Below are 22,682 nucleotides of genomic sequence, written 5' to 3'. Positions count from 1 at the left end.
TTTGAAAAAAAGCCACATTTTTTGTTTTTAACTATTAGCTACATTTACTATGTACACATACAAAAAAGAAAAGATATGTTGCTTTTCTGAAAAGTTTCCTGAAAGAAACACACAAGTTAACCAGTTTTAAAAGCTAAAAGTTAGTTTGGCTCTCTCAGGTATTTCCTGTGTCACATTATCAATGGCTAAAACTAGGTCACAATGATAAAAACAAAGATATTTCTTTGACTTTCTATCCATATAACTGTAAGACTTCGAAATAAAACTAGGATTAAGAATTTTTTCTACAGCATTTTATATCGATTTTTACATTTTTATGTCTTGACTCTAAACTATGTAAGGGATATCTTTCCATTTTGGATTGTCGAAAGTTGGTATAGTGCTCTGGACATAAAAAGTTCTCATATGTGATTTATAAAAATCATTGTATAAAATTTGTTTTTATAAAAATTTACAGCACGTACATTCTTACAGGAGGTGATGATATTGCCTCCAAGGGGGTAAAAATTTGCCCTTGAAACAAAACAGTCTTAATTTTTATATATGCAACGCTCAAATATACATAAACCACATAAGGTGATGTACAGAATGTGGTGTATTTGAAATATTAAAATTTCATATGGAGCAGTTGGACAAAAAGGTGTAAAAAGGTTTCTTAGTGGATGTGATAATGACAAAAAGGATTCAAAAACAATGGTTTAGCATTTTAGTTTGACAGTCTGAACTGCACATCAGATTCAAATCTATAATAAATACCACACTTGCATATTAGAGACAAAGCACCACTATTATTATTAAGTTCTGAAGAGAGACACTTTTATGAACTATTAAAAATCCTGTTCTTTTGTAGAAATTAGCAAACAATTTGATACATGTAATATAATTTCAGTAGAATCTAATAGATAGAATATCATGAATAAGCATTTATTCACATCTTAATGCTTTTCCCCAAACATGTGTCATTCACTCAAGTGTTTTTTCACAGATTATGTTCATTATTTAGACTCTTCCCACCAGTATATGTAACTGTGTAACCTAAATATTTCACATATGGAAAATCTTTATAGTTCATAAGTGTTAAGTCACTTAATGGATGTGAGCATTCTAGAAACTTTGTTGTAAACTTATCTGCCTTTCTGTCTTTCTTGTTTGCTTTCTATGCCATAGCAATGGAGTTATTTTGGGCAATGGCTTCTGGATAGATTTGAATGTGTCTAGTGGTTCAATCACACCCTTGATGGTTGTAAATGTGTTGGATCCCCACGTTATCTAATGTTATTGCACTAGTCTGGGTAGTCCAGGAGTTTACATCCTGAAGTCCATTAATCTGCTTCAGAGATGCACACAAACCTACAGAAATGATGTAGAATATGTGTCTGTAGAGATTTTATAAAACTTTCATCAGATTCTTCAAGTGGCTTTGACTAAAAAGAGTCCCAGAATCACAGATCCAGTGAAAGCCATGTATCTTATGCATCCAGGATGGTAGAAGAGGGTTATAGTTAAGAGCAGAGGCTCCAGAGTCAGTATTCAATTTAGACCTGGCTCCATGTCTTCCTAGACTTCTCTGTGCCTCAGTTTCCCCTGTTGTATTATAATTTTTTTCCATAAAGATTTGTGATAAGGAGTAAATAAGTAATTTCCATGCAAGGCAGTGACTGATATATAGTAATTGCTCAGTGAATGCTAGTTATTGTTTCTCTATCTCACCAGCTAGGTTGTAAGCCATGAAAAGGCAGAGATTATGACTCAATGGTTTCTGTGCCTCTGTCATTTGTGCCAGAGCACAGGAGACTTTTAACCAATATTTGAGTGCATATGTAAAGATGTGAGTAAACAGAGTAACAGGGTTTGCGTACCTAAAAGAAATAGGGCCTGTGTCAAAAGAAAAAAAACAATTACCTACTAACTTTTAAAGGCTGGAATTGTCCTGATGTTGTAGTATAGCTGATAGAATATTTTTTTAAATAGTAATGCCTTAAGAAAACTCAGTGTCTTCTACTAATATTCCAATACTTCTATGGATACATATTAACTTACATAGTCTTGTCAAGCAGTAACACTTAAATGTGAATTAACTTATCATTTGTCTTCTAATAGCAAGGGCTCTGGTGAATAGGTTTTGTGAAAGAGAAAAACAGAAAGCATGAAAAAGGTGCAGGGGTGTTTGGAAAGGGGGCAAAGGACAGGGATGACCAACTTTTTAAGGAGGAGGATTCAATAGCTCTAATTCAAAACTATTTATTTTATCCGATTTATAAGAGTATAAACGCTGCCATTAGTATATCACCTTTACGATATAAAGAATTTCAAATATATTCAACATACTTTATTGAGTGTCCACTATTAATTTGGTATGGGTCCAAGTGCTAATGATAGGGAGAAAAAATAACCGAGTTCCTATATTAGAAACATTCAGATTGAAAAGTTATAAAAAAATTAACTGTGGAATTATTAGATATCAGAGAAATGCTATTGGAGTACCGAGGAAGGAATCCTTAATTTTGCCAGGCATTATGATCAGGAAATCTTTGAGAACTTCTGGAAGTGGTGACTCTTTAGTGCTTATTAAACTTCTTCATGTAATGTACCTCTATAAATAGAAGTGAATGAATGGATACTTCTGAGTATACACAAGTGTCTTAATAAAAGCACAAAGTTCATTATGAATGATTTACCTCAAAAATATTTGCATATGTTATTTATTTTATATCCACAATATGATTATTTTTGTTTTAGGATAAATCAACAACAGGAAACTTCACTATGTCTGTTATAAAGCTTTGGCTATACCCATGCATACTTTTGTGTGCTTCAGTTTTAAAAGCATGGCATTACACAACATTAAGCTCCAGTATTAGGGACATATAGTAAGCAGTCCTGTGGAAATGGGATACCAGCTAAGCACTTGCAATATAAAAAATGGTATAATACCTACACACTTAGAAACATGTTTTTCTGGACTAGGCATTTTAAAACCAATATCAGTGTGCTAACCCAGGCTATTTTTGTTATCTTTTTTTGAAGGTGCATAAAAACATTTATAGATTTTCCTGTACAAAACATTAAAGGAGCTTACTCACAATCTTCTACCCTTTCCATTCCAAGTATTGATAATTACTACCACCACTGAATTTAATATTTTACTTTCATCACTGAAACTTAAAGAGAATATTTTTGAACAAACTTTCCTGAAATTTTATTCTGATTCGCTTCAATTCCTATAATTATTTGAAGACTCCATTGCATTCTATATTATCTTTCTTTATGTAATGACCATCTTTCTTTGACAGTTTTTACCAGTTAGAGTCACATCACAACATTTTCATGACTGAAAAATGCCTTTCAACTTTGTTTATGATGATTTACCCCTAATCAAGTATATGGCAATTATTTTATGGTACTGTATGCTTTTATTTCCTTATAGTATCTGTAGATAATCCTATTTCCCCTAATTTAAGTGAAATATTTATAAATTTTCAACATGATAAAAACAATAACAGTATTGTGATATATATTTTAAACTGGAATTTAATGAAAGCAAATCTTATAACCATCTGTCACATAAAGGAACTTGCTAAAACATCTAGGAAAAGATGGGCTTGTGAATTGAGAATGAAAGTATTGATATTAGTTCAATACAAAATATTAACAACTTAAAAGCTATGAGAGATATTACTTGTCTCTATATAGCATCATACTATACTAACATATGAAAGAATTATAAACATGTGAGTATAAATTTAAATCAACAAATATTGAGTTTATGCAATATACTAGACACTGTGCTCGATGCTAGAGGTAAACTATTCCCTTTCTTAAAAAAATTCATTTTTAATTTTAAAATTTAACACCCAATACTCTTTATCACAATTTTTCAGGTTAAAATTCAATATTTAATTTTCAAAAATTTAAAATGGATTTTTATTTCAAAGATCTTAAAATTAAGAAAGTGCCTGTCATCATTTAAATACATATTCATAGATGTTTTTCTACTTGGATTTTTAAGTTGTTATTACATTGTTAAGATAATTGTATATATTCATACCACTATACCTAATTATTCTAAGATTTATTTATGAATTACTGATAGTCTAAACATGTGAAAATAGTGGTTAGATAAATCATGTTATTTGAAGAGTAATGGAACATGAGGATAACTTACATCTACCACTTACTGGGCAACTACATTCTATGAATTTAGATTTTATCATTTATACAGTAGAGATTACAATAGCAGCTACATTTCTGTAGGAAGCCTTTCTCAAGTTAAAAAATTCTGACAATGTGGCTTTACACATGGAAGTGATCAATGTATGCTAAAATGTATTAATGCCACATCAGTCTTTGAAGATATTTATATGAACTAGCTTATTTATCCACATATGTAAATATTATGTTGATCATAATTTTTAGGAACTGTATTTATCAACTACTGAAATAGATTATGAAAGGCTTGATAAATTTATTTAGACTACCTATGACTTACCATGAGTTCATATATTTTATATATAACTCATTATTATATTTGCACTTGAGTTTTCAAAGCACAATGAATAATTGAATCATTGCACTCTGTTTGAAGAAAGGGAATTTGGGGCTTGATTTCTGTCTCCTACACTACCTAGCTCTGTGAACATGTGGTCATTGAACATCATACACTTCATCTTATTCTTTACTCATTTCACTCTAAAACATACTTTGCAGGTTTGTAGAAAATATTAAATGAGAAAACCCACATAAATCACTCAGCATAGTGTCCTATCAGTTGCACCCAATAACAAATGAAATATTATTAGCACCTGCTTAAATATTTCTCAAATCATTAAATCAATCAAAACTTTTATTAGAGAGAACTGAATTTTCATTACCCACAAGGCAAAAACACTAAAATAAATGCCATTAGTAAATAAACTTTAATCACAGGTGTCACTTGCAACCTCATTTTAGCTCAACACTTGACTATTTCTCCAATGTGTGAATAAACTAATTATTCCCTAGGTTCCATTTCTACATTTTCTTCCTCATCCTCATTTTATTTCTTCCTGGAATTTTGCCCCTACCTTCACTGTCTACCATGAAGAGTTTTGCGCATTTTAGGGCCAGATTGAACAAAGTGGGGTAGGCAGATATATATTCTTAGTGCGTGTCCTGTCCTTTCCTCAGCTTCCTTTAGTGTCCATATATTAACGACAGATGGTTGAGTCATAACAATATCATTGACACCTACCATTTACTGAGCCTACAACCTGTGCTATACACTGTTTTACCCATTTTATTAGTATTAGTCCTTCAAGAGACTGAGGAACCAAGTGCACACTGAAAACAAGAACTGACACTCTGTGAGTTTATAACCTACACAATGTTGGAGAAAAATAGAATAGTAATTTTCAGGGCTTGTCTGAATTTTGCTTAACAGGCAGTAACATTTCAGCAACACATGGTAACTAAATATATAATTATATTTCTTTGGCAATCTTCACATGATTTTTAAGACATCGCTAAGAAAATGACCGTGTGAAATAGTAACTATTTTGTTATGAAGAAGATCACATAGAGCACTAATTTTCTAGTTTTTATAATGAGGATCAGTTTTCCTTTTTTTCCCCTTCAGTGATATAAATTTCAAGTTCATATTTAGTTCTAAATAAAAGAGAAAACATATCACTCCAAAAAGTTCTCCATATATTTTCATTTTGATAGTGGATTATATATTTGTTTTAACTTACCTCTCAAAATTTTGCTTGATCCTACACCTTCATAAATATTTAATAAATCTGCATTATACATATTAAGAAAATTGAAGTTCAGTTTAATGGAAAGTCCTTGGTTTACACTGTATTAAAAGCAAAAAAATAGATTATGTTCACTCAATGGTTGTCATAATTCTTAATGCACTCTAGACTTTGTATGTATTTTATCTTCTTCTGGTAAAAATCACATATCTACCCTCTTAACAAATTTTTAAGTGTATTGCACAGTATAATTAACTATGAACACAATGTCGTACAGCAGATATCTAGAACTTAAACTCTATAACCATCAAACAACTCTCTACTGTCTATTCCTTCCAGCTCCTGGCAACCACTATTCTACTTCCATTTCTATGGCTGTGACTACTTTAGATGCTTCTTGTAAGTGAAGACAAGCAGTATTTACCTTTCTGTGACCAGTTTATTTCACTGAGCATAATGCCCTCAATGTTCACCCATGTTGTACCATGTATAGAATTTCCTTCTTTTTATGGCTAAATAATATTCTATTTTATGTATATATCACATTTCCTTTACAAATTCATTTGTTGATAGAAATCAGGTTCTTTCCACCTCTTGACTTTTGTGAACAATGCTGAAATGAACATGAAAGTGCAGATATCTCTTTGACATCAATACCCAGAATTAGGATTGCTAGATTATATGGTAATTCTAGTTTTAACTTCTTAAGGAAACTGCATACTGTTTCCATAGGGGCTGCACCATTTTACATTCCTACAAAGAGTGCACAAGGGCTCTAATTTTTCCACATTCTTGCCAACACTTGTTATTTTCTGGATTTTTTTGGTTTTTTTTTTTGTTGGTAGTGTCCATCCTAATGGGTGTGAGGTGATATTTCATCATGATTTTCATTTGTATTTCCTTGGTGAATAGTGATGTTGAATATCTTTTCAAATATTTTTGTGTCTTTAAGATAAATGTTGACTAAAGTCCATTTCCCATTTTAATTGGGTTACTGACTTTTTTTTTTACTACAGAGTTGTAGAATTTCTTTAAATATTTTGGACATTAATCCCTTATCAGTTATGCAATTTACAAATATTTTCTCCTATTGTGTAGATTGTTTTTAGACTCTGTGACTGTTTCCTTTGCTGCCTAGAAGCTTGATTCTTTAACATGATGAAGTGGGGATGGTTAATTTGGGCAAAAATATAGTTAATTAGATAGAATGAACAATATTTTATACCACAATAAAGTGACTGTAAACAACCATAAGTTAGGATATATTTCAAAATAACTAAAAAATTGGTATTGGAATTTTCCTAACACAAAGAAATGTTAAATGCTTGAGGTGATGGATACCCCAATTACTCTGATTTGATTAATTCACATTGTATGCCTATATCAAAACATCAGATATGCCCATAATAATTAAAAATAAATATACATAATATTAAACAAAAAAATTTTAAAAAGAAGCTTTTCTCCACTATTTTCTCCTTGGAGTTTTATGATTTTAGGTCTTGCATTTAAATGTTTAGTCCATTTTGAATTGAGTTTGTGTATTGTGTAAGATAAGAGTCCACTTTCAGTCTTTTACATGTAGATTTCAGATCTTCCCAACACCATTTGTTGAAAAGATTATCCTTTCTCTATTGTGTTGTTTTGACACCCCTGGTGAAGATCTTTTGACTGTATGTGTATGGGTTTATTTCTGGGCTTTCTATCCTGTTTATTAGTCTATGTATTTGTCTTTATGCCAATATATTACTGTTTTGATTGCTATAGCTTTATAACAAGCTTTGAAATCAGGAAGTGTGAGGCCTCTAGTTTTGTTTTTCTTTTTAAAGATTGTTTTGGCTATTCAGGTTTTGTTTGGTTCCATGTCTGTAAAAAATGCCATAGATATTTTCATAGAAATCTAATTGAATCTGTACATTACTTTGGGAAGTATATGCATTTTAGTAATATTGAGTCTCCCAATCCATGTACATTGTCCATACCATCAATGTGATAACTATTGTATTCTACAATTGTCAGTTACATACTTCATTGTCTTGCCTACCAGACTTTGTATGACTTAATGACAGGGATTAATTTATTTATCCTTGTATTATGCAATACTTTGTAAAAACTAGTACATGCTTGTTAATATTAAAAAAATATCTAGCTGCTAGGATAAGAGCCTAGGAGGAAAAGTATGACAGGTTCATCCTAAAGCTTTAATTTGATAATTAAATATAGGATTTTCATTTTCAGACAACAGTTTTAGGGAAAGAGAGCATAGGAAAACCTCTATTTACAACTCCACTGTCTTATTGAAGTATTAGATTCAGAAATGTAAATAATTCTTCAGAGTGCTTTGGAAGTAGAAAGTTCCTCTGAACTCCTCAAAAGGGAAGAGGACTGAAAGAAAAATAAAAGTGTAGATGATAATGTTTAAGCTTGCTTGGGCATGAGGGTGGATGAATTACACGCAGATGGACCTAGGAGAGAGGATGAAAAGGCTGATAAAAGCTAGTGATCTAGTTTCCAAGGCCAAACAGAGGCCCCCTTTGGAGTATGCTGGGTGAACAAGGCCTATGGGCCAATGGCATGACAACCTTAGTTTTTAGGTATGCCATCAGTAATAACATGGCCAATCAGGCAATTGGGAACATTTTTCACAAAGTTGGTTAATTTTTGAGAGTGTAAAGGTTATTGTTGGGAAATGTCATTTGTGGCAAGACCCAGGTTTGGCATAGACTATATTATAGTTCTGGTCATGAGGCTGGAGTTCAGGGCTGGAATTTAGTCTTCAGTAGTGGGATTTGTGATAGTGAAATGGCAGCTATTATAATACAGGGGCGGGACTTAAAGACCTCTAAGCAGAAATCCAGATATTTGGACGTATCCAATGTTTGCTTCTAGGGATGTAAATTTAGAACAGTGATAGGTTATTTTTTTAAAATACTGACATATGCACTTCAGCTCTGAGTATATCTGATTCAGCAGTTCTGGAGTAGATTCTGGGCTACCTATTCTGAAAAACTGCAAGAGTGATCGCAATGAGCTCTTAGGTTTGAGGGCCATTGGATTAAAATAGGTAGATTCAGGATGGTACACTCAAGGCTCCTCTTTGTTGTATTCAGAAACCACAGGGGGTTGGCAGAGAAGCAAGGAGACCAAGGTGAGGGATCAGTGGAACTTTCCAGCCCAGACATAGAGAAACAAATCAAAGATATAGTTGTAGTTGTTTATTTAAGTTCTGCCCTGTTAGCTCAGTTCAAGGACAGTTTTATAAACTCTATAGATGCAGAAATTTGAGAGTGAGCCTGCTGGTGCAACCTATAGTGAATCCAGACTCAAAACTGAAGAAGACAGAAGCAGAAGAAATGAAGCAGCCTTCTGGGATGATTTCTGGTTTCAATTAATGTTTTGGTGTCTCTAAGCAAAAATATAATGATTTATTCTTAATCTGATGTTATTTTCAAGCTGTGAAACTAAGGAATGAATGCAAGAGAAGCTCCCTAGGAGCCTTTATGACAAGTAAATGTGTGTAAAACAATTATTTCTTCATATCTTCTCTCTGGGATATGTCTACATGAGGAAACAACCCTTGTGATTATTTATGGGCCCATTTCCTATGATGTTTGGCCAGAACCTGAGGCTCTGCCTTCTACCCTTCTTTAATCAGCTATTATATTGAATCCCAGTGAGTCATGATAATGATTAAAATGATCATACTGTAGGTCAGATGGGAACCCATAATCTCATACAGCTGTTAAGAGAAATTAACTAGAATATAATTTTTCAAAGGGAATTCCATGGAACACTTATTCTGCCCACTTTGTGGAGGATATAGTCAGAAATGTTTGCTGGAAATTTAGATTACATGTTAGCATACTTAAGACTATGATAACTCCTGTAGTTTTGGGTTTTTTTTTCAAGTTTTTATGAGTTTATTTCTGTTTCCCTGATGCTTATTTGAAAACTTTTTTTTCTTTTTGGAATATCCAAAAGGAACTTTAGGTATTTTTTGTCTATGAAAAAGGCTTAGTTTAGCATTAAGATAGGTCAGCTATCAGTGGCCTTATTATTTTGATCATTATCATGATTGGATGGGTCAATTGAAGTAAGAGCTTGGAGGTGAAATACATAGTAACTTAACCAAATGTCACTCAAGATATAGCAAAAAAGAGGATATAGCCAAATATCTTCTCTATATAGAGAGAGGATATTCCCCGCTCTTAATCTGCTGTATCTAAATCATGCCATTGGAGATTTTCATACAGTTGCTGGGATACTGAGAAAGGAACTATTCTGCAGACAGATGCTGGTCATATGAAATTCCATTTCTTGCAATGCACAGCATGCATGTGTGCTATTTGTCTTGGCAGCACATGATTTGTGCTAACCACAGGGGGTGGGGGGAACCTTATTTCAGAGACTAATGAGATGACCTTATTTATTAGACAGTATTGTTCATAGAACAGAATATCTTTTTTAAAGGTTAAGAACAAGAGAGAATCTTTTTCAATAGTTTGTCAGTTGCTTTACAGCTAATGAAAACAATAATTGTTAAAAAAAATACTGCTAAAAGTGATAAGAAAAAGACTTTATGATGTAAGAACAGAAAATAGAAGATGACATGTTACCGTATGATCCACTGGCAAACAGTGGGGTTAGAAGGCTTTGGATATTGGGCAGCCTGGAAAGACCCAGATGATCCAGTCAACAAAAATCTTCCATCACAAGCGGTGGCTGCAAAAAGATGACAATTAATATTACACAAAACAATCTTGGAATCCAAATTGGCTAACAAACATTTCACAGAACACCCATGACAGACTCTGTACAAGGTTATTTTACAAAACTGAAATGACCAAATGGGAGTTAATCAAATCTCGTTTCTGAAATCTATTAGCTATTTTAAAATATTCTTACACATCCCATCGTGTATACTTTAGAATAGCATTCTATTTCTAAACACTCATACTTAAGCTGCATTTTAAGTGTATTCTTCCATATTTGTAAGGAAAGAAATATATATCTGAATATAATAACTAATTTTTTGTTCTATTTTCCTCATTAAGTTAGAACTAGGTGAATTTCAAATATATGTACAAAGTGCTATGTTTTCCTGAAAATCATTAGAATAAGGCCAGGCACATGATAGTGCTAGATAATTCCATCCATCTAATCTTTTTGCCCATCTTTTAAACTTCATCACTCTTGCTCCTTTTAGATAGACTTACTATCGAGCTCAATTATTTCAGCCAATACTCCTGATTATAACTTTTGCTTTCCAAGACTGTTTATTTTCCTCTTTTAGTTATTCTTTTTTCCTTTTTAAAATTTTTTTTTATCTCTTTTAGTTCTTGTAACATATTTATTTAATGAACCTCTTCTTCATGTCATGGATTTTTAGTTCTCTTTAATTTATATCTGAATCACTTCCAACTAGATTAAAATCTTCTTAAAGGCATGAACCAGTAGCTGTACTTTACAATTTTTTTGTTTACTTTGTGCACTTGCTACGTATAGTATATGCTAAGTTTTTATGTTTGCATTTTTAGTTTTATTACATTATTTTTTATACTTAGCTATTTAGTTCTGTTGACATCCTATTCTAGAATTACAACTCCTAGAAAGTGCTCTTTTTCTCTTTGTAGATTGTAGATTTCTCATTTGCCAGAAGCATTGATGGAAGGTAGAAAAATCAATAAAATATATCAAAATTAATTTGTTGTCTTAGAAATCTGCATGCTAGAATAAACTAATCCTATGCTGAGGTATCAAAAACCTCATTGTAATATTATACAGCAATTCTATCAAATTATACAATACAAGCTGTTATATGACATAAAATATTTTATATGAATAAAAATAAATTGAAAAATCAGACTGCACATAGAAATCTTGGAAACATATCATGTTTTTGATTTGGTTTTGCTATTTTTGGTATATTTTTTAAAAGCATAAACATTTATTGTGGTATGTTAATTTTAAGATTCAAAGTCTTTTTAAGAACAATGGCCTACAGATTAATTGTATTTGTTTATGACATAAAAATCCGATTGCCAGCAGGAGATCAAATAAAAAAGGGAAGAAAAGAAAGAATAAACTAATAACAGAAAAGATGATAACCCAAGAAGCAAAGATTAAATTCTGAACAGTCCGGCAAAGACCACAGGAAAGGAAATAGAGAAAATTGTGGCTTGTTGAGAGAACTGAATCTCCTTATGTATAATAATTAGGGCAGCAAACAAGGAAAATTAAGTCTAATTTGTCATGATTTGAAGATAAATAGTAAAATATGTGACTTTAATGCAGTGCTAAATAATTTTCTAATTGTAAAAGTAAATCTCTTTTCTCACCCTCAACCCTATGCCCACTGCAAACCATGATAAACAAATGAGACAATTAATGCCTTAGCTTCAATGACCATTAAAGTGTTTGCTTGTATTTTATGTTGTATAGATAGCCTTTTAATCACAATTTGCCAAAAAACAACATTGATACAATGTTGCCAAGAAACAATTTGCCAAGAAACAACAAAAGATTATAGGCAGTGCAGTAAAGTGCACTGCTATTCTAGATAGTTTATATTTAAATTAACATACTTTGGAACCAATGAGGTAGACCATTCTATCCTGCCAGCCTTAAAATAAAGTTGCTAATATTTATGGAGTGTTTGCAAGTGCTTGCTATTGTTTTAAAGTCATTATACATGTATTCAACATAATCTTCATAATAATCCTATGAAGTTATTGATGGGGAAACTGAGACATAGAGGGGTTAAGTAGCTAGCATAAGGCCTTCTACCTTATAAGCAACAATACAAACTCAGGCAGTCTTATTCCAGAACATTCTGTGCTATATTGCCTAATATCATAATATACAGAGCTATCATAATGACATCACCAACTATTTAATCTGAAAAGCAAGGTGGAAAGCATAAATGAAAGAAGTAGGAAAATTAAAAAAAAAAGAATTCCACCTTTTCTACTGTTCTTAAAAGCAGAATACAGTTACATTTGCCATAGCATTCCACAACAAACAGGAAGAAGCAAAAAAGAAAAAAAAGGATAGCATTAAAAAGGGAGCAAAACAAGACCAATCTAAGAATTTGTAAAATCTATTTGCAAGGCTGGTAAAATTTTACCAATTCTTCACATCCATTCACTACATGATTTTTGGGAAAAATAATAATAGATTTGTGTTCCTCAACAGGATTCATACTTTTACAAAAAGTTGAGTTATGTCTCCAGTGTCAAAGATAGTTCTGGTTTGATAAACTCTGTTGTAGTTCCTTCATAGGCATATAACTAAAACTACACTTCCCCAAATTCTTTGTAGTCAGATGAGGTCATGTGACTGAGTTGGCCAATAAACTATGGTGAAACTGATTGTGTTTATTTCCAAATGTGGTTTCTAGAAGGATTTTCTGTAACATTATTCCCTTGTCTGTCAGTAGGTTGTAAAGAATCCAGTGGAGGACTCTGGGGGCAGAGAGTCTGGCCGACAAGGGGTTGGTTGGCATCCTTAATGCCAAAGATGATGCAGCCCCTTGTCATTTTTCTTGGACTATGATAAAGGTGATAAATTCCTAAGATTATTTATCATAATACTTAGCCTGTCCTAAAGAATGTGATAATTTTGCCTGTCTAATTTTCTATAAAGTTTCTAAGTTTTAGTGTGAGTGGATAATCTGCATGTCAAATTCTGCTCTAAATGGCCTTTGGTAAATTCCTGCATATAAGCAAAGAGGAATTTAAAATAAAATTACAACAGTATTGAACTACTTCTATTAACAAAGTTCAGAATGCTAAAAGATAATTTCTAGGTATAGGCTTGTACAAAGGTATTCCTTATATATTCTTTCATTTAATTTCAAAATGTTTCTGGAGAACCTAATTTTATGGTATGACGATGAAGTAGGACAGGCTTTCAAGAAAAAAAAAGTGATAAACCCATAGATGAGTAGAATTTCTGGGTGTTTAGGATTATGACTTTTTAGGCTGCACAACTGCTTCAGTGCAGCATCAGAAAAAACATTTTGAGGGGGCGATAAATTAGCTCGTCAAATACTATCAGCCATTCTATTACACTGTCAGAAATGTTGCCTGCAGCTGTATGGGATGTGTAAAAGTATGCACTTAGGAACCGCTGAGAGCTCCCTCTGCTGGCTCAACATTTAGTAATGTCGTTTTGCTCAGGGTATTCTCTAGGATACATAGATCAAACATGATCTCCACCAGCGTCTACTTTGCACATACATATGAGGCATGCAAACTGTAAGGACATGTGCCAACTTCCAAAGAATCCTGAGCATTGGCCTAAGGGCTATGAGTCAGCATCTTTCCTTCTCATAGGTCAGCTAAAAAGTGAACTTTCTTGCTGATGCAATTCTAATCAGAAGAGAAAAACAATTTAAAGAACTCTTGGTTCAGCTATAGTCAGCTGTAAGTCGTGTCAACCTAAATAACTAAAGACTAAAAGAGGAAGCTGCGTAAGTCAACATTAATGTGATTCTATTAATAACACAAACTAGAATTAGAGCACACAGCTGGAGCAAAAAAAAATAAATAAGAGCAAGAGCAAAGGTTAATTTCATATAGAGAAAATTATCTTAAATTAATTTCAAGAATTTTTCTGTGAATGCACATTGATGGAAAAGAGCTTTCAGGTGGAAATGATGCTGCTGGAAGTTTGAGCTGATGCTGGAATCCACTAGGATTTTGAGCTCACCATTATCAATGGTTAAAATGATAATGATATCCAATGATAATGGATAAGAAAACGTAGACTTTTGAATTGTCACTGGATAAAGGTAGATTGATTGATTCTTCCATTACCTTATCCCCAAAATGATTTAAATTTATCTACCCAAATAGATATAATACTGATTTTAAACTACAAATAAAAGAAACAAGAAAATGGAAAATCTGCTTAAGCGAGTTAGTGACATGGAAAGCTGGTTGTTATTAAGGTTCAACAAAAACAAAACCATCATGATACTGACAAGTAATAATGTAGTTTGATTATGTTTTTGGAGGAATTTAGATAATTAATTCAGTTCTAACACTGAGGCTGATCTGATGAGTTTATAGTGCTCAGAAAAATAATTCATGGCCTGAAAACTTATTTTAGCACAAATTATCACACTTCCATGATACCCCTGTGGTTTTTTTTTTTTTTTTTTTGATATACACTATTTTAATTTAACACGAAAATTATAAACTTCATGAGGGTAAGAACCAAATAATAGGTGTGGTGCACTTTCTGATTATTTGATTCATCTAATATATTACTATTATATAACCTATTGAAGGTTATTGATCATCATTATATAGGCTTAAAGCTATGCATCTAACTTGACATACACTGTTATATTTGAAATAGAAATCAACATCACCTTTGCTACCTCATGATGGCAGACTTGTATCATATTCTTCCTGAAAAGGTTGTGGAAAATGCCTGAACAACACAGCAAAAAATAAAGGTTGCTTTCTTCTTCTTTGAGTAACTTCGTTATATAAAATAGATTAAAAATATTCTGTAGCCTGCACTTTCTTCCAATATGTTCTGAGTGCACTTCAAAGTATGTAGTTAAACTTTAAAGGTTTGAATTTTATCCAAGAACATTTGAATTGGGATTGCTTAGTGGAAATCTCTGTAGTACACTTGCCTTTTGTTGAGTTGGTCCTGGGAAACAGACCAACTGTCTATCTTTTAAAGTATGTACCAAGTGGATAAGTAATTTTTTAAACTTTGTTCCTTATTGTAACATTCATCTTCAATTAATATCAAGGAAGATGAAAAAAGTATAATAAATAATAGAAAAAGCAAAATGTAGCAAATAGTAACTAATCTTTAACACACTTCAGGAACTAGTTGTTTGAAGTTAAAACTGATTATTAACCATACCAAAAAATGTGCAATTCATTGCTTTTTGTTTAATTTTTCAAAAACAAACTATTGGTTAGACTTACCCAAATTCAAGAGTAGTCCACCTGTATCAACAGGGTTACCTGCCCAGACCCTCAGTGGATGCCTGAAACCATGGATAGCATTGAACCTTATATATACTTTTTCCTATGCATACATACCTATAATAAAGTTGAACTTATAAATGAGGCACAGTAAGATATTAGCAGCAATAACTAATAATAAGATAGAACAAGCATAACAATATTCAGAACAATGTGCAATTTAAATCTTATGAATTGTTTATTTCTGGGATTTTCTATTTAATATCTTTGGCCCTCAGTTGATCACATATAACTGAACTGTGACAACCACAGATAAGACGGAGACTACTTTAGTTCTATGTGGTAATATTCTTAGATATGTTACACACAACAATAAATTACCCATTTGGATGCTACTTTCTAGTGACATTTTCTAAGTGGAACCCAACTACAAATTGAAGAAATAAGTCAAAGAGTAAACATGTTTAATTCACTCAGAACCATGCTCAGTGTATAGTAAGTGCTTAAGTGTCAAATAACAATAATAAAAATAAAGTAACATTATTATTAGCATTCAAAAGAGATGCCAAAATATACAAATAAAACACAGATGTTTTAATCATGAGACATTAAGTTCTTATTTGTAACTGGTCCCCATTATTCACAGAACTACAAGAGGTGGATAAAAGCAACAATCAAAATTTAAAAATGTTGCTCATTGAGTTAGGTGTTGAAATAGCAAAAAAAAAAAAAAAAAAAAAAGCTGATATGATGGTGAAAAAACATGAAAAACCATTAGGAAGAAGTGAGAATGTATATGTAAGAAATCAAATTCATAATAGTTTGGAGTAGTTTAATATCGAGAAGGGATAAAAAACACTGCACTCTTTCCTCACATTCATAACAGACATTGCTAAGCACAGCATCCTTTCCATAGTCACCAAGTGGAATACTGTTTAATTAATGTGTTTAATGTTAATATTTAAAGTTTAGGAAAATATTCATACAATTAAAAAAATATTTTGTATTAATATTAGATTATAAAATTGCTATTGGAATAGCTCATTCTTCACCAGTTTCAGGTATCTAAGGGGATTCTTTTGTTTTTTGTTTGTGTGTGTGTGTGTACAGTGAGGGAGGAGGGAAAGGAATGGGGGAAAGAAGTAGAGGGGTAAACTTACCACAAATTTTGTTGTCTTCATCAGAACCATCTGGACAGTTTAACTCTCCATCACAAAATAAATCAATTGCTATACACTTTAGAGCATCAGCACAAGGCCTTAAACCAGGCAGGCACTCTATTGAGACATTTCCTTAAAAAAATAAAATTGAAATTATTTAATTGCCAATGGGTGAGAGATGAACAATGTTTGAATATTTATTATGTTTTTGTTTTGTCGTTGAGATACTTACAAGTATATACTTTAATTCCCAATATAAATATTTATTTCATTTGATGAATCAGTCATTTGTAAAAATGCAGAATTTTAAATTTTGAAAAAAATGTTTTTTCATAGATGTTAGATAAGAATGTTTACTTTGTTGATTTTAACCTTGGTGATTAATATAGTTTGGATACTTTGGACATTTAATCCTTAGTATTTACTCATCACAGTGGTGTTGTGTTATGTGGGACAATTCAGTGAAAAATTTGTTGCATCATCTGTAGCATCTAGTAGCTATTTACTCATAAACTTATTATTTGAAATATGTGGCTTAAGTCAAAGTTTGCATTCTACAAAATAAAATTTATCAACAAAAGCCAGTTTTAGAGTAAGACAAAACACTTAAAATTCCTGGTATATTGCAACATTGAGCAGTGAAGAAACCCAACGGCTATTTCCGTTCAATATCTCTTTGTTCCTTGGTCAGAGATTCTTAGAGGGTAGGATGCAAACATAACCTGCAAGGTTCCACACGACATTCTGATCGGGACCTGATCAATTTGTACCTCTCAGCCTGTCTTATCCTTCACCTAATCCACTTCCACATACTTAAGTAGGCACCAAGAAACACATTCTGCTTCCAAATTAACTTGGAAAATTTAAGTGCAATTCTAAAATTAAGACATATTTTTATATGCCCACAAGAAAAAAATATGTTTTTATTTTTCAGACCAATGTGAAAATTTGAATATCTTTGTCTCTGACTAGAATAAGAATGATAGTTTAAAGTTTTGAAATCTTTAAATCAATAGCATTTTTGTTAGTTTCTTAATCTTAAAGCCAGCACTGTACTGCCATCTGCTGGGATTGAAAAATATGAAATTCTGAAATTTCTCCTTATGCTACATAAAATTAACTGGGAAAATAAAAGTGCGTGGGTCTACTAAGATAATACTTAATTAGAAACATTTAAAGACAGGGTTGCCAAGTATATATGCTAAATTAAACTTTTGTAACTAGCTCTAATTAAAATGGATATAAACCATGGGGAAATTCTTGAAATATCTCACATCTAAAATAGAACAGAACAAAGATCAGAGTCATTCCGAAAAGACAGAATACACCCATTTAAGATAATAAAAATAATGATAAAATAGCATTTAATAAACTCAAATGCACAATTGTTGATATATAAGGGATATCAATTAAGAAAGTCCTTAATCATTGAGTCCCTAATCCAAAAAAAAAAAGGCATAACATTTGATAATATTCCATAAACATTTGACAAAAAATATTTTTAAAAAGCATTATACTTGAAATTCTGGGTCTTATTTTAACAGTAGCTAATAGAATTCTAAATATTCAGCCTTTGAAAGACTACATTTTGGGATATTGCGAAGAAGACATCTAATTATGGCTGTTTTACTGTTTCTCATGGGAGCTTCACTTCCTGACGCTTCACATCTCTCTGTCCGTTGTATACTGAACTCTAGATTGAACCTCTAAACCACACCAACAAGTGACGCTACTTGGGATCCTTTGATCTCTTTAATAATCATTTATTCACTCCACAAGTATTTATTGTCTGAGTATTTGTGTCATGCAATTTTGAGAGATGGAGATAAAAGGATGAATGAGGTAGAGCTCTATTCCCACAGAGCTTGGAATTTAATGGGAGACAGTTCATTAATTAGTTATTTTTGAAGAGAGATATAAAAGTAGTGCTATCGAACATTAAAGATTATTAGGCAATTCGTTTCCTTCTGAGGCAGGAATTTAAAATATCTCAAAGAAAAGGTTATATTAAAACTAGGTTTTGAAGGATGTCTAGAAATGCGCCAGGAGGAGAGCTTTATGGAATATAGTTGGTGATGTGTCAGAAACACATCAATGTATGGAGAACATATGAGTCTGACTTACCCAGATGGCAGGATGTTTGTGAAAGCCATAGAAGGAAGGAAGTTTGGTGCCAGATCCTGGGGGACCTTTTTACCTTTTTAAATAGTAGAAATACTGTTTAATAGTCAATGGAACTGAGTCTTTTTATACATATATGCAATATGTCCAGTACATTTTTCATAAATGCAATTTGGGGACCCTGTGGAGAATCACTTGGAAAGAGGTGATCAGTTGAGAAGCTGTCTCAATGGTCCAGGTGAAAGTTGATGAGAACTAGAACTCACACTTGCATAGGAGATGGGACATGGACTCAATTTCTGCTTTATAGGTAGAACTGATACACTCCTGACCTAGATCAGGGTAGGTGAAGAAGAGAGTGCTAAGGAGTGGGCAGGTGAATTACAGGAGTGGCCACTTGACTTACTTATGGTCACTAGACACGATAGTGACTATAAGAAGAACAGATAGTGGAATTAGAAAATGATTCTAATTTGAAGTATTTTGATTTGAAGGTGGAAATATTAGGTACCCTTGTTTAGGTTTTGCTTTCTCTCAAGACTGTATCTCATCAACAATCTTCAGCTGACTTGATCCATAAAGAAAGCAGTTTCTCATATTGAAACTAATATAGAAAATAGAAATAGAAATATAATGCAAGGGTAGCGAGTTTTAGGATTTTGTCAAATTGTATTTTTACCTAGTCTTCTCTCTCATTTTATTATGTATACATATATAATTACATTTCTGACAAAACCATTGACTAAAACATGAGCTGTTACAGAAATTTGCCAGATGCCAGTTTTTAAAAAATGATCCTACATTCTTAAAACTAATGTTGTTTGAGTTGAGTACTACTTTGAATTTCATTCCCTAATTTTTGCCCTAGTATTTCTTCTTTTCCAAGAAATCTACACTAAACTGTAATTCCTAAGAGGGAATTTTTAGGAGAAGAGTTAATGAATTCTAGTTAAAGAAATATGCACAAAGGCAATAACAATTGGTTTAGTTTATTAGAAGCTGATCAAATGGCTTTGAATATTAGGTATTGTTAACTTCTGTGGCAAGAGGACTTGGGCATGTTATTATATCTACATGGTATTTTAACTTCAGGATACTAATTTTTGGCATCTTATTAAACCAAACTAGTAAATCAGTATTATTTGGAATTCTTCAAATAAAAGCTTTTAATTATCCATTTATATTTGTATTATGAAGGATTCAGTACAAACTCAGATGTGACTACTTCAGAGTGATCCAAAGTCAAAACAATTTTCAGTGGTTCAGGACAAGGGACCTCGTGCCTACTCAAGGCAGGCCCTGCCCTAAGCATGGTGGAGGATAAAGACTAAACTCCATTATTTTTTTCTTCCAAACCATATGCAATAAATATTGCATACAACATAATAAATTGAAAACCATAGTTTGGAAACCCTAGATTTTATTTTTCCTATCATTTAAATGGGGGTAATAGTACATGATGGTCAAAATTGTTTGAGAGAAATTAAGCCCAAGATTCTCATAGCGTATAGTGGAAGTAGAATCTGAATCCATGAGTTCTACTTCCAGAGACCAGTTTTATTTCACAGTACTATATTGAAAGATAGATATCACCTTACAGAAATTCTCATTTACTTTGATAGAACAAATCTATTTTTTTTAAAGCAAGATTATGGCTTTTCAATCCAAATGAAATTATGGCGGAAAGATAGTTTAATAGTCCTGAATGCATGTGAGTAGGAATGTCTTAAATTAGAGGAGAGTGCCTAGCAATATATAAATGTTGTTTTCTCAAACTCAGAGAAAGAAAAAGCACATTAAGTCACAATACATTTGGTATTGGATAAAGTCTCTGCATCTCAGTCTTGGAGCAATTAAATTGAGGAACATAATTCTGCCTTAGGTTGCTTTGGCTCAATTTCATGTTCTTCACTAAATCAGCCAATTATTCTTTTTCTCCAATCCCCAAACTCTACCACATAGTGTAACTTTAGCAAGATTGCACTTTGTATGAGATTGAGAAATAGTGAAACTTTTGGTTTTTTTGCAATCATTGCCTACATAGTTAGCAACAAAGGACTAGAACAAGCTGTAGTCTAGAAACCCTTCAAATACATGAGCAGTTGCCTAAAACGGCCCACTAGGCACACTATAGCAGCCAAGAAATCAATCTGTACAAGGCAACCTTAGTTCCCATCCCTCTCCTCAAGCGTTCAAAATGGGTTAGTAAAACTTTAAGGTAATTGGCAACAAAGGCAGTTGAATGATAGAACATAACCCTCATAGAATTTGTACCATTATCATACAAAATTTCTCTTTGGCAGAATTTATAATAGTACTAATGCCAGGTATATGATGCATGCATTTGTTGATTTTTCTCAAACTCTGCCTTCCAGGCATATAAAAATGAGAATAAACTTAACATCCCTGAAAGACATATTCATAATAAATTACTGCTTGGAAACTGCAGTTTTCAAGTTTAATTGCCTCGTTCCCCTCTATGAATCCATAGTATCTTGCACTATGAGAGGAATAAATGGAGAGGAAGATTGGACACTCATGTAGGATACATGGATTTAGTTTAAAAAGATAGTATTTTGCTACCTATTTACCTTATAATAATTCTTTGAGGATTAATTAAGGTAGTTCAATAGACTCTCCAGTAATAGGTAATGTTGGGAAATAGAGTTTTTAGTGAAATAAAAGCTTGGATTAAAATGAGCATTACCAAGTATAATCATCTTGTTTTAAACTTTATTTTTGAAAAATCTCTTTACAAAAGTGCCCAACTGGTTGTTTTCTGTTTGTTTCATCTAAGTCAGTAGAGAGGGAAGAGAGACAGGACCTAATATTGGCTGTGTTCCTCCTCCATGCTAGGCATTGTGTTGACAACAGTGCAGACACCGCTGTATCTGTATCATTTATCTCATTTTATCTCATGTTATCTCATTTTAAATTCTCACAATCACTAAGAGATGTATGTTAACCTTCACATGTCAGATAATAAATATGAAGTTCAAAGAGGCTACATAGCTTAAATACAGGTAGAATAATTGGTAAGATTAGGTAATGGGTAGATTCATTCATATCTTTTCAATGATGGAGATTTTTATGTTACTTTTTGATGTTTGATTATCAACTGCTCATGTAAAATGTGAATGATAGGGCTAAGCGTATATAGTGTCCTCATTCCTGTAGTTTAAATATACGAAAGGAGATTTCTGCTCTACTCTTCAGGCGGAAAAAAAAAAAATGTGGATGGAGAACTTTCCCATGTTCTCTGTCCCCTCATTCATCATTTCTGTCTTTGTCCAGACAACACTGGGCATATGGTTCAGCCAATTCTATATATTTTTAACAGGGTTATCTTCAGGACAGTAGGACAGAAAAAAATCTTTTAAGTCCAAGGCTTTCTTGTTTTATTTAAAACTGATTCTTTTCCCTCTAAGTCATTCCACATATTTCTCTTAGGGCATTTTATACAGCTAAGAGGACCGTAAAAACTGTGACTTAGATGAAACACTTAATGAACCAATAAACTGACAAAAAGAAAGCAGGACATTAATTTGGATATTTGTAATAAATCTGATAAATTTTCAGAATCTGCATATTCTCTCTATATAATTTTTTCTCTATATAATTTTTCTCTATATACAATATTTTCATAATATACATATTTTCTCTATACAATATTTATGGAAAAAGTTTGCTTTATTTTGTGTCCATGTAAG

At 32.3% G+C, this 22,682-nt stretch overlaps 1 protein-coding gene across 1 annotated transcript in view; it reads right to left on the bottom strand.

Moving 5' to 3' along the window:
- The window catches only part of TMPRSS15 (transmembrane serine protease 15), a 116,951-nt gene that overhangs the window by 68,696 nt on the left and 25,573 nt on the right, over positions 1-22,682 (bottom strand). Inside the window, exons 5-7 of the mRNA XM_076004240.1 lie at positions 16,852-16,983; positions 10,352-10,457; positions 5,730-5,836 (exon numbers count right to left, since the gene is read on the bottom strand). Of these exons, the coding sequence (XP_075860355.1) occupies positions 5,730-5,836; positions 10,352-10,457; positions 16,852-16,983 (345 nt within the window). The remainder of the gene's footprint in view (positions 1-5,729; positions 5,837-10,351; positions 10,458-16,851; positions 16,984-22,682) is intronic.

This window comes from Microcebus murinus, chromosome 1 (assembly GCF_040939455.1).
Source record: "Microcebus murinus isolate Inina chromosome 1, M.murinus_Inina_mat1.0, whole genome shotgun sequence".
Taxonomy (NCBI): Eukaryota; Metazoa; Chordata; class Mammalia; order Primates; family Cheirogaleidae; genus Microcebus; species Microcebus murinus.
Note: the sequence above shows the minus strand (reverse complement) of the source record. Positions and strands in the feature narration are given on the sequence as shown.